This window comes from Anastrepha obliqua, chromosome 3, assembly GCF_027943255.1.
Source record: "Anastrepha obliqua isolate idAnaObli1 chromosome 3, idAnaObli1_1.0, whole genome shotgun sequence".
Classification (NCBI taxonomy): Eukaryota; Metazoa; Arthropoda; class Insecta; order Diptera; family Tephritidae; genus Anastrepha; species Anastrepha obliqua.
Window position 1 is genome coordinate 67,423,655 of NC_072894.1, and position 16,136 is coordinate 67,439,790.

The following is a 16,136-nucleotide window of genomic DNA, read 5'->3' on the forward strand; positions in this document are numbered from 1 at the left end:
TCATTAGAACAATTTTGACGTTGATGTCATAAGCTGTTTTACAGATACAAGCAGTGTGAAGTTGGTAACACTTCACCCTGTATTCTTAAGACAAAGTTTGAATTGCACCCTTCAAGATCCAACTAATTTGAATGGAAGGGAAGATTTTTCCACAAACCAATATTATTCCGTGTTCCGATAATTAAAGGACCTTTCAAAAGTCACGCATAGATGTCAGTAGTGAATAATTCCTAGACGGTGCCTTTTTTATGTTATCTTTAAATTTTTTCAAATAGGCAGATTGTAAAATTTTATACGATAGAAATCGCGTAAACAATCGTCTAAAATGAGTTCACAATTCAAAAGTTGGTGAAAAAATGTGAAAAAGCTGGTTCTGTCGAGGATAGAAAAATGACTGGCCGACCCAAATATTGACATTATTGCTGGTGTAGCTCAAAGTGTTGCTGAACAAACTGCAACAATTACACATTCTCAACAATTATACATTTATGAATCGATTATTTGGCGGATTTTGTCTGTGAAAGTGCACATGACAGACATTTAAATGATATCATTTTTCATATATAAATAATTGTTAAGAGCCGTGTTTAAATAAAAAAAGGGAAACCTGAAAGAAGCTGAAATTTTATATGTTTTATTTCGGAAATAAATTTTTCTGCAAATGTTTAGTTTTCGAATTTTTATTTTGTGCCCTCAAAGCCATTATGTTAATGGATTTAAATCTTTTCAGACAGATTTCACATATTAGTTTCGAGAAAAAAATCCATTATTTGTTCATAAAATTTTTGCGAAAATGGTTTAAAAATTTTTCATGGTCGATCTTTAGCTCCTAAAACTACTAACATATCGGTCAACTTCGATTATTTCTGTAATTTTATTAACATTTTCAACGGCGGGTCGGCCTGTGCGAGGTGTATCTTTAATATCAGAAATGCCTAAACGAAATCGATGAATCCAAAATGCCACTATAACATCTAATACAGTATAGGCACCATAAACACCACTCACAACGTCAGTTGTGACTTGCAGGATGTTAAAAATGGAAGTCCACAAAGAGAAAATTTGGTATATTTTAGAGTTTTTATTTGATGCGAAATATTGAGGGGAAATGAAAGCCAGGCCTTCATTTCCCCTCAATATTTCGCATCAAATAAAAACTCTAAAATATACCAAATTTTCTCTTTGTGGACTTCCATTTTTAACATCCTGCAAGTCACAACTGAATGGAACAAACAAAAAACGTCAACATATTTTTTTTAGCGTGAAATGTCACCTTCACAACGAGAATAAATTTTAAATTGTTTGAACGACACTTTACGAGACATCGACCACTACAGCTATCTGCCGAGAAAATATTGGATTTAGTTTTCCATAAACTAATATAAGATAAATAATTGAAATATCCAGTTTTTTTTTATCGAGGGTAGGTATCTGCATTTATTTGGTACCTCTTAGCAATCAGAATTTATTTAATATTGTAATAATATTTTCCCGTATCAAAAGCTATGCAAAATGAGAAATTTGACTTCAAAGACGCCACAAAAACAGCTTTCAATAGACAAAGTAACAAGCGCTTACAAAACCACTTTTCCGAATAGATAGATAGATAAATTCATTTATTTTCCACAAAAAATCTTACAAAAGGATGGTCCTTCCAAAGAAAATACAGCGGTATTCTTTTAATAGTCAAAGCCATAGTAGGACATAGTTCAAGAAATTGTTGGATTGTTTTCTCATTTAAATTGCATAAAGAGCAGTTTTTATTGTAAATACCATTAAGCATAATGCAATTATCTCTGGCTTTAAAAATGCATAAATATTAAATTCTTGTACTTTGACCTACACTATGGTCCAGTGCTCTATATTCTGTATTCCACATTTCTTGCCTGTAGTAGTGTTAATACTATTCAGAAATATGATATTTCGATTTTTTCTGCCCACTTGCTTTTTTCTAACACCGTTTCGTCCCATTTCAAATTATAAGCCAATCCTATTCCAATTCAAAACTATTTTTGTCAAGAGGCGCCCCAATGCAAAGATTTTTTTTTTATATAATTTAAATGTAATGCAAGCGTGTAAATGTGACCACACTCGATAGCTGTTTCAAAATAAATAAATTAAGTAGGTGACAGAGAACTGCAAGCGGTTGTATTTTTCTGACTTGTGATCCACTCACAAAACACAGTGCGACATCAAAAATCAAACCGCACCGGACCTTTTTTTTCTGAAAATATACCTATTCAATAGCAAAACCCTCGCTGGGTTTTTAAAAGTTAGCTCGATTTTTTTTTTATTGCGTTTTGAAGTTTTCTATTTTCATGAGATTTTGGAGTTTTACCTGTACGCTAAATTTGACTTATAAATCGACCTTTGTTTGATTTAATCGATTTATTTTGTCATAGCTTGATGCAGAAATTTCGTACATGTACAAATAAACTTATTTTGAGAAGAACCTATATCTCAATACGCAATTTTGAATACCGAAAATAAGATACCGAGGAAAACGAGCTCCAGGTGCCATACTAGCCGAAATATGTTGGTGGAGTAAACATATTTTTCAATACGACCAGGAAGAAAATGAAGGAAAATGGAGTAACCAGGAGGAAAAAGAATATGAGGTAGAAGAAGAAGAGACAGGCATGGAATTCTTTACTGATGAATCTGATTACTCTGATAATGATGATGTTGAAATTCAATCATTGTCGAAAAGAGCTCGTCTCTAAGGTTTTAGTACGTAAAAATTCTTTATTTTAATAAAAAAAAAAAAAATTATAAGAATTCAAGTCTATATTCTTTTTACTTAATCTATTTAATATTTTTACCTACAGAGTTTTTAGATATTTAAAAAAAAATTTAAAGCAGAGTATAAAAAAAATATTTTGATGAAGAAAAATCTTGTTAAAAATTTATTTTTTTAGAAAATAACAAACTTAAAGTTCAGTTTTATGTTTTTATCTTATAAATGACTTTTTTAGTACATTTTGCAACATTTTTGCTAGAAGAAATAGTGAGAAATTTTAATTATTTTCATAATAACATTAAAAAATGGTAAAAACATACAATTTTTCGAAATTTTGGTATTCAAAATTGCGTATTGAGATATAGGTTCTTCTCAAAATAAGTTTATTTGTACATGTACGAAATTTCTGCATCAAGCTATGACAAAATAAATCGATTAAATCAAACAAAGGTCGATTTATAAGTCAAATTTAGCGTACAGGTAAAACTCCAAAATCTCATGAAAATAGAAAACTTCAAAACGCAATAAAAAAAAAAATCGAGCTAACTTTTAAAAACCCAGCGAGGGTTTTGCTATTGAATAGGTATATTTTCAGAAAAAAAAGGTCCGGTGTGGTTTGATTTTGATGACCCCAAAATTGTCGCACAGTGAAAAAAGCGGTATCAATATGTACGACCAACGCAAACTAAGCGGTGTTTGCGCTGAGCAGAACCGCAACAGAGCAGTAAATGTTCTATGTATATCGTTTGCACATCCGAGTCTTTCTTTGTTCAGTCTTTGCTTCGTTTATAACTACCGCTTGTTCGATCACTTCGGCTATGCGGTGCTGCATATGACCGCTACCGAATGACAACAATACTGAAAACACCACCTGCACAAATAGATCATAACACACAAGCAAAAGAGTACCGCTTAAAAATATCTATTGGCCTCGGGAGACGTTCCAGCATGCTTGACTGAGCTTTGTGTGTGTTAGTGCAGTCGGGTGTCGTCGTGTCACACATACTTGTTGTCGGCTTTTGAATGATGAAAATCAAAAATTTTTGATATTAGCGTCAATCAGCCGACACGCACACATATAAAGTTCTTGTCAAACAATGTTGACCGTCACCAAAGGCCATATGCCATCGCGCGTTCTCTCAATACATAAATGATTAGCACTCGAAGGAGTCCACTTTCTTATCTATGTTTTTTTATCTTTGTTGCATTAACAAAGGACACGCATCACTCTACTTGCAGATATGTATATTAATGTGTGCATGTGATTATATGTTTATTTTTAAAAGATTTATAATGACGGAGAATTCAAATTTTATTGCTGAGAAAATTTCTTTATATCTTTATACATATGTAAGTATCTTTAGAAGTAAGTTAAAAGAAAAATTATTATTTGTTTTTGTACGATAAGTAATTTGTAAAATAATGAATTTGGTTTTCAATTTTTATTTTAAAGTTCATTTTATTTTCTGTCATAATTAATAGTAATGTACAATAATATAATAAAATAATATCACTGCTTCGATAAAGAAACAACTTTTCATTTAAAAATACTGCTACATATGTATGTATAAAAATCCTTTTTTTCCGTGCGCTGCTATGAATTATACTGCAGACAATCTCACTATTTGCAAGGGATGACGACGCGGTGTTTTCCTCATTTGACAGATTTCACACGTCACACCGCTTAGCCGAAGTTGAATATACGATTGCTTTCAAATCTAACACCCGAGTATACTGGCCTCTGGTCACGGACAAGCATTGTTTGACAAGAACTTTATATGTGTGCGTGTCGGCTGATTGACGCTAATATCTAAAATTTTTGATTTTCATCATTCAAAAGCCGACAACAAGTATGTGTGACACGACGACACCCGACTGCACTAACACACACAAAGCTCAGTCAAGCATGCTGGATCGTCTCCCGAGGCCATACGAGATATTCATACACTCAACAATCGCGGTAATAGCGGTATTGATCAGCACACACACCGTCATGGAAATGAATGCTTCAGCTCAAATCACTTGCCGTTTGAGTATGAGTAGTGAGTTGAAACAGAGTATTGAAGCGGTGTGTAAGCAGTAGCATTACACCGCTGCAGTTCTCTGGTAGGTGAACAGCTTGGGAACTTAAAAATTCTCTTTATGAATTGCAGTTGTCATTTGTCAACATTCTCAAACATACCTACAGTGTCGCCATACCAGCGCCGCATAACTTTGGACAGCTTGACAGACTGACTGAAACATTTTCCATTTCCTAATTTTATTTCCTTCTTTTCAAACAAGTTATTCCATGTGAAGTTTAAACTTGAATTGCGGCATTATTCCTTTTTTCTAGTTGTTTCTGGTAAACTATTTTGGATGTAAGAACCTCCCCCAGGGAGCACTAACTGTCTGATATAATATTAATATTTTCTCGAACATATTTCCATTTTTGTTTTTTCAATAGTTTGTCTCCACGACGAAAACCCAACATCGCCGATTTGGCTGGGTTAATATGTTCCATGTTCCATTTTTCACAGTTAGCCTCTAAATTATTTATCATTTTTATTTATTTCATTCGCTAAAATGACTATATCTTCAAGATCTATAATCCTATAAAAGCAATTCCTTTAAATATAGCGCAAAAAGTAAAGGAGACATCAGACAACCTTGCTTTACCCCAGAGAACGTTTCAAAACCATCCGAATAATCTTGAACTGTCCCTTTTCGCAATAACGATCTGTAATACGCATAGGGTCCGGTGGATTCCGTGCATCAATACAAAACAAGCATTAAAAAGCTATTGACATAAGGAACAGAGTTATTACAATAGACTTCTCGAAATACATACCATCACGAGGCCATCTCAAATGACACACCAGCGCATCACTTTCTAGTAGGAGAGAGTCTTTCCAAGAGTCCCCGAGCCAAAATTCTTAAAAAAATGTATTGAAAGTGTTCAGCTGCATCATCCTCGAGCTCACATAGAAGCGCAGGAGGCACTTCTTCAATCCTTATTTTTCCCATTCTCCCTAAGCTATTCATTTTCCCTATAGACAATACTGCCTCCGAGTTGAAGTATGGGATTTCTAAACATCTCTCATACACACACAATAGAAGCTTAGAATTTCACACTCAGCACCGAAATCTTTTCATACTTGAGAAAGTTATGCGTGCAATTATTAAAAAACATGAGAAATGCTTTAAAAACTTGTTCATAATTTTTCTCTTCCGATTCGCTTTAGAAAACAAATGTATGTTAGGCCATCTTGTTGGATTATCGTCAAATTTTTTGATAAGACAACTGTCATATTTTCAAAAATTCCAGATTTTCAACAAAGTACTTTACACATCAATAGTAAATGCCAGTTTTCTCTTTAATCCAGTTCAAGTAGCTGGTGACGCGCACGAATCCAGCTGGAGCACCGGAGGCACAGCCGTTCTTCGATACGAATGAAGTAACACCTACAAGCACACCATTCGATTCCAGAGCCAATGGACCGCCAGAGTCACCTTGACAGGTGGAAACACCATTAGGGGTAGCTACACAAATGGTATTACTGGTCACAGTGCTGGTGCCGTAGGTGGAAGCGCAAACCGAGTTAGTAATGATGGGGAGACGCGCATAATTCAAATTTGATGCAACTGACGATGCTGCAGAAAGGAAACAAATACTATAATAAAACAATGACTAGCTTCGAATGTGCCAACTTACTGTCACTAATGCGTCCCCAACCAGATATAATACCATAACTGCCAGCATAACTGGAGTACGAAGAAGAAATGGAAGGCAACTTAATGGCTGAAATTTCGCTGCTATAAGACACGGCTGGAATCTTAATTAATGATATGTCATTGGCGAGAGTTCTTTCAACATAGCCAGTGTGCTGATAAATAGAGCTTGAGGTTACGGTATATGAGGCCTTAGAAGATGTGCGTCTAGTGCTGCCCAAGTATACAGTCACCTTGGTAACTCTAAATAATAAACGTAAGAAAATAACTGAATTCCACAGAAAATATTTTGGCTACTTACTTGTTAGTACAGTGAGCTGCAGTTAAAATCCACGTGGAACCAATCAGCGAACCGCCGCACCAAAAGTTACCATTGCTTCTAGTCAGAGACAAACCAGCCTGGTAAGGGAATTGACCAGACGATGCTTGGATACCATTAGTTATGCGTCCGGATAACACTGGGGATGATGGTAAGTCCTCAATGAAACCAGGTTGGTCGGGAACGCTGTAAGCTAAGGCGCTAGCCAAAGCTAGTACGAAAACGATGAGGATCTTCATCTTGCGTTGTAATGGATCAAATGGAAACAACTGTACCGAACCATTGTGTTGTAACAAGTTTTATACCCACAAAAAGGGTGGCCGATTTGGGGCAGTAAATCAGAGAATCAGTGATAAGGTAGTACGCAAGCTAAGCGATTGATGGAAATTGTAAATTTAACTTATCTGCATTAATACTAATGCCCACAATACAGCCAACAAGGGATTTTAATTTCCCAGTTTGTCTTATGTGGTGATTTATGGGGACAATCGTCAGTTATTACATATCTACTAATTCTATGGGCGATTAATTTTATTTTTATTACCAGATTTTGTGAGGTAAATAAAATATTTATGGTTCATTCCAGTAGAAATGAATGCAAGTACTGCAAGCTTTTGACTGGTTTCCATCTGATAATTACTCGAAAACGATTTTTATGCTCGTGCACTTGTGCGAATTATGTATTGAGTTGCAAAAAAACATGAAAAAAATAAATGTCTCGTGGAGCAAGCAGAACTCCGTTTATTTCCAACACCTTTTTGCAACTGCCATTAGAAATTAAAAACTGAAATTAGAAATTAGAAAATAAGTTATTCTAAGGCAGACATTCCATTCTCACGGTAGCGTAGACGCCTACTGCCTTTGTTGTATCACTATAATTCCTCTTATTTGGAAATATTATTGTTGTTGGTATTTGGTGTTAACTAGTCTTAAATAAAAGTGTCCTCACAACAAGAGATATTGACATATATTCAGACAGTCAATCGGCCCTAAAAGCTTTAAAAACACCTTGTATTAACTCGAAGATAGTAAAAGAATGTATCGACGTTTTGACAGAACTATCACAGTACTTTGTAATAAACCTGCTCTGGGTGGCGGGTCATAGAGACATAGAAGGCAACTGCAAAGAAAATGAACTGGCGAGATTGGGTACCACATTACCGATCCAACCAGACAAAGCAAACATACCTACACCTTTAGCAACTTGCAAGATGCTTATAAAGAAACACACTATCAGTGCTGCCAACAGACTATGGTATCAGTCCCTGACCTGTGCAACTAGTAGGATGACGTGGCCGGAATGGAACAGGGGCCGCACAAACCGACTGTTGAAACTAAACAGGAAAAACATGAGAAATCTTCTCGGGGTCCTAACGGGGCATTGTCTGATTGGTAGGCATGCCAGTAGACTGGGAGCGCCCTATAACGACTATTGCAGAACACTTTCTATGCGGGTGCATAGCTCTGGATAGAAGAAGATTCAGTGTTCTAGGAAAAAGCTCCTTTAAAAACTTTGCAGAAGTAGCCAATATAAAAATAACAAGTCTTGTTAGATATATCAAAGCCACAGGTTGGTTCAATGAGGACGATGTAGAGTAAGGAGAGAGGATAGCCCCGGTGGTATCACAATGGGTCTACAGCAGGATTAGGTGTGTCAAACGACAACCACTATACCTACCCATCTACCTAGAATCGACTAGCACACACAGCTGGCGGCATCTATTGACAAACAGCGGAAACTTAGTTGCGCACCTAATATTTTTCTTATACTTTTAATACTTTTTTCAATCAATTGCAAATTTATTTTATTTCATTTATACAATTTTATCTTTTCTTTCCTTTTCATTTATTTCAAAAAACTCAAATATATATTTCTTATATTCTTTCCTTGGTTTTTACACAATTTTATTTTATTGTTCTTTCTTGGAAATACAATTTCTTTCTGTTTCACAGTTATAATTTTTTTTTCTAACAATTTCTCTTAGTTACAAAACGTACAGTAATAAAACTACGCTCATCCCTCGGCGACTGTTCCGGATCCTGGGATCTCGTTTCTGTAGGGGGCTTCTGGATTTCCTTGCTGGATCGGTGCGTAGGCGTGCAGGAAGATGAGTAGACACTTTCCCTTTCACGTCCATTACTGTGTTGATACAGTAAGGATTTCTATATTTTCCTCCTTTGCACTAAATGTTCCTTTTGTAAATTAGTCCCACTGCCAATTTGGTATTTTTAATATCACTCTCTACTTTTGTTTTTTGTACCTAAAAACTTAAAGTCATTTTCTAAATTGCCCCCGTGGCGATTTATTTTATTTAGCGGCACTCGTCAAAAACTACAAGTCGTGGAAAACTTTTTTTTACAGTAATTCAGTATACGAACAGGCCAAGCTAAATATTTACCTCGAGCGCCAATTATGTTTTGAGTTGCACAAAACATCAAAAAATTAATTGTTCTCTAGAGCAGATAGCTCCGTTTATTTTCAACACCTTTTTTTCAAGTGAACTTAGAAAGTAAAGATTGTTTAAATGTAAAACTTAATTCTATGGTAGCGCTCACGTAAACTGTGGATATTCCATGCCCAATTAGTGTTAAAAGTAACTAGAACTAAACATAAATACAGCAAAAACGACCGTCGTAACATTCACAAGGAAATGCAAACTCAAACTTAATCCTTCCAAGGCACATATGTGGCCTAAAAAGGGAACTTCTCCTTTCTTATTCAGGTAGTAAAGGAAAGACAAAGAAGACCATACTAGGACGATCCACCAGGTTTATCGCTATAAAAATCAATGATAAATAGTTTTAAAATAAACCGGTTTAATAGAATCCTAATAAATTAGAATCCTCACAGGAGTTCTAACAGGGCATTGTAGATTATATTATCATCTTACTAGCCTAAGAATATGCTATGGTATGCTAGTACAATGGAACTTACGGACCCTGTAGGGAGGAAAATCAAGCCGTCAAACATGTACTGGCAACCCCTTGGTAAACTTACATTACATCATAAAAAATTCAATAATCGAAATTATATAATCAACTTGCAATAAAAATCAAGAGCATGATTAAGAATCCTTTAACAATGCTAAGAGTATCTAAAAAAGGTCAATAAGCACAAAATTCCAATCAAAATAGGTAGGCGAAGGCATGTCAGGTTATTGTATTAAAACTCCGTTTTAAATTAATTGAAGGCATCGCCAGAAAGAAGAAGCTGGATGTTCATAGAAATGCATAAGAACTAGGAGAATTGAATAAAAGAGTTATTAGAAACTGCAGTGACACAGCAGGTAGGCCGATTGGTCATTGATAAAAAGTGCAATGGAGTGATTTCAGATCATATCCGTTCGTGAAGTCCACGCAAGTGGGGAGTGGCCAGGAAGATTCTTCTACATATGGTCCAAGCAGCTCACAACTTCCGGGCTTCACCCATGTATCTTCTAGGTAACTTCCGAACTAACTACACTAATGACGGCCACTGCGAACGAATAAGGATTACGACGTGAAAGCATGCTCCTGGAATGTCCGGTCCCTTAATGCGGCAGGTACATCTGTCAAGCTAATATCACTGCCGTCTTCGTCGCCAAGTAATTACGTTCACTCCGGTGGATAAGCGTCTCGCAATCAGGTCCATAAAAGCGAGATTCTTTAACCTCTCGCTCATTTGTGTCCACGCACCAACAGAAGAAAAGGACGATGCGGCCAAAGATTCCTTCTATGATCGCCTGGAACGTTCCTATGAGCGTTGACCCCACCACGACATAAAAATCGTGCTTATCGGCTTCAATGCCAGGGTGGGCAAGGAGGGAATTTTTAGTCTCACAGTCGTGAAATTCAGCCGGGACTCAAAACATGGTAGTCTGTAGCCTCAGATTCCCCTATAAAAAATACACCAAGCTACGTGACTGTCTCCTAATTGAAAAATGCGAAACGAGATCGACCATATTGTAATAGATGGAAGACACGCTTCTAATGCTTCAGATGTACATACGATCCGAGGACCCAACATCGACTGACTCGGATCTATTACCTTGTTGTAACCAAATTATGCACACACCTGTGTGCGGCAAAAAACGTGCATCTAACTACGCAAAGAATGTTCGACATCGGAAAGTTGCAATCACAACAGGTAGCCAGAAGACTCACCACTCGACTCTCCCTCCTGCTCCCGGAGAGTAGTACTGCGTAGAGTCTTCTAAATATCGCCTATAAAGTTCTAGTGTATTGTGTGAAAGGCTGAAGCCCGCCATCAACCAATTGATTGGTTTAAGACCTGGAAAGTCCACCATCGCAACTCGCAAAGTCTCAGAAATGACCCATGAAAGAAGAATCGACACAAACCACCGTTTTGTCGATTTATAGCTGTTAGATACCAAACGAAGTTTCAGACATGTTAGTTCTCTGTCATGTGACTTCTTTAACCTGATGCTGGAAAAGGTCATTCGAGCTGCAGAACTTAATCGCTCAGACACATGCCGATGATATTGACATCAAAGGCCTTAACAACCGCGCTGTTAGTTCTGCCTCTTCCTAACTGAATAAAGAAGCAAAGCGAATGGGTCTGGTGGTGAACGAGAACAAAGCGAAGTACCACCTTTCATCAAACAAACAGTCGTCACACACGCGTATCGGCACCAACGCCACTGTTGACAGTTATTATTTCGAGGTTGTAAGAGACTTCGTTTATCTAGGATCCACCATTAACACCTATAGCAACGCCAACCTTGAAATCCAACGGAGAATCTCTCTTGCCAGCAAGCACAATTTTGGACTAAGTAGGCAATCGAGTAGTAAAGTTGTCTCTCGATGAGCAAAACTAACATTTTAGAAGGCTCTCACCATGCCTGTCCTAACTTATGGCGCAGACGCTTGGACAATCACAATATCTAATGCGAAGTCCCTTAGAGTGCTTGAGAAAAAGATTATGCGAAAGATTTTTGGACCTTGGCACGTCCGCGACGGCGAGTACTGCAGGTGATGGAACGATGAGATGAATGAGCTTCCCGACGTCATAGAAAAACTGCAGCGAATAAAGATCCAACGGCTTCGTTGGCTGAGGCATGTCGTCCGAATGGATACAAATGCTACGGCTCTGAAAGTATTCAGTGCAGTACCAGGTAGAGGTACCAGAGGAAGAGAAAGGCCGTCGCGTGGCTTCACTTGGTGTGTCCAACTGATGCCGGTTAGCACAAGAAAGAAGCAACTGGCGCGCTGTCTTCAACTCGTCCAAATTCGCGTAAGCGGTTATCGCGCCAATTACGGAGAAAAAGAAGATATTTCCTGCCACCTTGCTCTTTTAGTTTCTATTTACTGGACCAATTTTTGTTCATAGTCAACAGATTTTTGTCATAATTTGTAATAATTATTTCATACTAATGCTTATTATGTCCATAACACACGATGTGAAGAACTAAATGGTGATGCCATCCACAGTAACGCTACTTTGTTCTTAACGTCAGTACAGAAAATAAACAAGCTTTTGTGTACAAGTAACTTATTTGTTAATCAATCTGTTAGTATTATAATTTAAATACGGTTTTTTTCTTTGAATTCCCTTGCTTTTTCTTCTATACGTTTCATTTGTTTCTATGCTGACGTGTCAACCAAGGGGAGGCGCAATCGTGTTTTCTATCATTATTGGTTATCACCCGCGAGGTACTAACCTAACATATATTTTAATGAGCTTTGGATACCCTTTAGATTCGGAAAATAGCCAAAATATGGATAACTCAATCTAAAAACTCAGACATGGGATGTAATATAGTTATAGCCTAAACTAACTAATATTTTCGTTGAAACCAGTTTTTTTATCAATCATAAGACCTCTTTCGCCAAGAGTTAGCAAGTGGCGAATAGATGAAGCAGCTCATAGAAACGAACAACGCGGGAGAGAGCTGCCTTAAATTGCATGTGTTGGTAAGGCAGTGCGTTATACCAGCCTAATGAGTTATAGCCGAAGAATGACAGAGAAGCAGATTGCGCCTTCCGAATTCGCCGTGTCGTAAGAGTCTATCAATAAACAAACAAAAGGAAGGGGAAATACTTGTTTGTGAAGAAGAAGAGTAGGCGGAAGAAATGGAAACAACCAAATACAAGATATTATACGCACACAAACATATTTTCTAGCCACGGCGTCTTCCGCATAAAAACGTAAAAAACTGCATATGGAGGGTTTATTTTAACTTGTACTTTAACAAATTACCACGCGGCACTTTGTTTGCATTAGTTTGTTTAGTTTTAGTCCCACAAATCACAATATTCCCAGCCTTTCACTGGATTTTCACAAACATGCAATTTCTCCTACTTTTGTTTGTTTTGTATTGCGAAGAGAGCTCACGTCAGACTTGTCAAAATCGCAAAAATAAAGTAACTGTTTTTTAATGGCGCCACCACAATTCGCCTTATCTATAGCCATACCCGCTAGCGGCGAATGTTACTCGATAAATTTGTTGTTGCTTTCGCATGCAATTTTTCGTCAAGTTAATAGAGCATGTCGAGCGTTGCCGACATATCGCACCCTAAATACAAAAGGGGCACAACTCAAAATTTTCCACACTCGAGCTTGACTTGTTTACACAGAAAACAAACTATGTGACATATCACGCTGAAATTTGCCATGTAAGCTTATAACAGTCCTACCAAAAAACAAAAAAATTATTTTTGCCATATGTCATCCGCGGACCGTTTTATTGATTACGTCTCGTTCATATTTGAGCTTCTACTCATTTTGAGTTGTGATCCTTTTGTATTTAGGGTGCGATATGTTCACTTGCTAACTCTTGGCGAAGAGATGAGGCGTATTATTGAAAATAAAACAAGTCTGAAGACACAACAAGAAAGGCGACGTTAGAATGTTGCAATTATATACATATGTTGTTATATTTATATTTACATACAACAGGCATACATATGTATAATTAAAAATATTTCATAGGGTTTTAATGGCCACATAGTTAGTGGCTGTAGCTGTTCTCCATTCTGGAGGAACATTGTTTTTAGACGTAAATTTCATTCGCGCCCACCGTTACCTCAATTTCGAGATGTCTTATCTAAATCTTATCATCATTCTTTCCTTCTTTTTTCCTTGAGATCATTGCAGAATCCTTTGATTCGTTTGCAGAATTTGTATTAAATACTGAATTAAAAAAAAATTGAAATTGAAAACTTTAACAGAGAACCATCAATTTAGGGCCCTATATTAACATTTTAGAAACACGTTTTGCCCATTTTAAAGGTAAAACTCTACTATTGGTATAGAATTAATTTTAAGTTTATTATAAAACCAAATTCAATCGGTAAAACCTTTGTTTTGACTTCCCTATGACTACGAGTCATTGTCGCGAATAACTACCCCGTTTATTTTATGGCAACAAGCAAACGTAATTAATAAACAATCTGGCCTCTCCGGCAACTCTGTTGCAGTGCATTTCAAACTGTTGGTTGTTTGACAGGATTGTTTAAACGGATTTTGTTTGACAGCACAATTTGACTTGTAGTCAGAAATGCACTTTTAGTGTTTTTTTTAGCAAATTATGGACTGTATTGTTTCTGGTATAGCGAAAATTAGTTTTCAACAGAATTTCGAAGATATTTTGGTGGAAAATCGGTGAGTAAATTATGATATAACTCTGTGTATTGAACTGAAAGCTGAAAATCATTTGTAGCACCGAAAACATGGCTGCCCGCGCAAATGATTTGACTGTAGCAGGTAGTAATGTAATGATACACGGCAATAACAAAGACAACATTGCGGATAGTGGTTCAGAATCGGAATTGAATATTTCCAGTGAAGCTACCACGGTGGAGGACGTTCATTCAGATAGTCTTTACAGCACCAGCACTGCCATGGTGAGCCTATCTCAGCGACGCACCTTACCGGGCCGCAGTTGCAAAGACAACATCTTAAAATTAAAAAGACGAACAATCATGAAACCAAAACGCCACAATTCTAGATCATGTGATTTTTCTGTGCTCCGTCCTTCTGAAATCAGAAAAATATACTGTAATCAAAAACTTACCAGCTTTCGTCCCACTAGTTTAGAGACAATTTTCGAGGAGCCTCAACCAGAACCGCGCCGCGGTCAGGCTGCATCTGTGTCAAGCAATACCACCTTACGTTTTATTGGTCTGAAGAAAATTCGACGTTCACTCTCCTTTTCTGATGGATTAAATACAAATAAAACACTGGCAAAACAGCGACGCGCCAAAATAAAAAAAAATTTTGGCCGACGAAGCGTATGCAACAAAATATCCTTAGACGACTTTATTGACCGGTTAAACAAAAGCTTTGGCGACGATACCGATATAGATGATGCCGCTTTAGACATTAATACAAATAATTCGCCGGAAGAACCAATGGAGTCGGACACATCTTCTACATCAGTTGTCGCTGAACATGGGAATATTAGTACAAAATATGCAAATGCAACATCAACTACGAAGACTGAGTACGAATATACTAGAGAACGTATACAGCATGCGTTATATTGTATGCCATATTAAATTTTCACAGTGGTGTCTTGTCTGTCGACAAGTACTGCAGATGTGAGTTTAAGCGCTGCAACATTGCAAGCCAATTGTTTAGGAGACATACTGTAGGTATATGTACATATATCCGATATTATAATTCCGCAGATATCAATTTATAGCGTTCTTTACCTGTAGAATAACTACATATATAAGTTTTTATTTTAACCGCATATTTCATTCTGAAAATTGTAACTGGTATGTATGTTAATTCATATTCAATCCATTGCTTTTAACCAATTAAATTTAAGATGTTTAAACGGGTGTTTGTGTGTCATTACATAGCTGATGGGTGAAATAAATGGTATCAAAATTGTATTTTTGGCTCGTTAGCTATTTGAACGAGTAAGCGCAACAAAAACCACTTCATAAGATTTACTATATAAAAATTATTAAAACCTGTTGAATACCGTATACATACATACCTGCAAGCTCATGAGAAAATCTTTATGGTGAACTCATTTTCCCCATGTATTCATTCCACCTACATTTGCCGAAGCTAAATAAAAATACGTAAACACATCCATACAATTCTAAATTCGAAAGTTGATTTTTATTTCACACTACTTTTCGATGTAACTATTCTTCTAATATTAAGTATTTAACCTTCTGGACTTAGAAGATCTATAAAGATGTTTGGTGATACCAAATGTAAGTGATTTTGTTCATGCCGTTTCCACGGGGTGAGTCCAGCGGCTGTTAGATGAGTAGATTTAAGAGTGCATATGAATAGGTAGTGTCGTGCCTTACTTGCCAGACTTATGTATGTTTGTTATGTCGCGATCGAGGAAGACGGTTAAGCCGCTACAATATTCGGAACGTAATTGCGACAAAATAATGTTG

The 16,136-nt window shown here is 36.7% G+C and overlaps 2 protein-coding genes across 2 annotated transcripts; one reads left to right on the forward strand and one right to left on the reverse strand.

The window, feature by feature from the left end:
* Nucleotides 1-5,976: 5,976 nt before the first annotated feature.
* LOC129241617 (serine protease 3-like) lies at nt 5,977-7,009 on the reverse strand. Its single transcript, XM_054878054.1, has 3 exons — nt 6,753-7,009; nt 6,435-6,694; nt 5,977-6,373 (listed from the first exon to the last, which is right to left on the reverse strand). The coding sequence occupies exons 1-3, from the start codon at nt 7,007-7,009 to the stop codon at nt 6,072-6,074; spliced, it is 819 nt and encodes a 272-aa protein (XP_054734029.1). The 3' UTR covers nt 5,977-6,071.
* Nucleotides 7,010-14,243: 7,234 nt separating this feature from the next.
* Nucleotides 14,244-15,810, forward strand: LOC129241426 (protein tantalus-like). The gene is made up of 2 exons (XM_054877725.1): nt 14,244-14,373; nt 14,432-15,810. Exons 1-2 carry the CDS (start codon nt 14,300-14,302, stop codon nt 15,267-15,269), a joined length of 912 nt encoding a protein of 303 aa, XP_054733700.1. The 5' UTR covers nt 14,244-14,299; the 3' UTR covers nt 15,270-15,810.
* Nucleotides 15,811-16,136: the final 326 nt, after the last annotated feature.

Bases quoted from the DNA above. Each gene is read 5' to 3' on its own strand.
- LOC129241617 (XM_054878054.1), bottom strand. From the start codon at position 7,009: ATGAAGATCCTCATCGTTTTCGTACTAGCTTTGGCTAGCGCCTTAGCT. The intron at 6,695-6,752 runs GTAAGTAGCCAA...TTTATTATTTAG, and splicing joins GCAGCTCACTGTACTAACAA to AGTTACCAAGGTGACTGTAT. The intron at 6,374-6,434 runs GTAAGTTGGCAC...TCCTTTCTGCAG, and splicing joins TTGGGGACGCATTAGTGACA to CATCGTCAGTTGCATCAAAT.
- LOC129241426 (XM_054877725.1), top strand. From the start codon at position 14,300: ATGGACTGTATTGTTTCTGGTATAGCGAAAATTAGTTTTCAACAGAAT. The intron at 14,374-14,431 runs GTGAGTAAATTA...AATCATTTGTAG, and splicing joins GATATTTTGGTGGAAAATCG to CACCGAAAACATGGCTGCCC.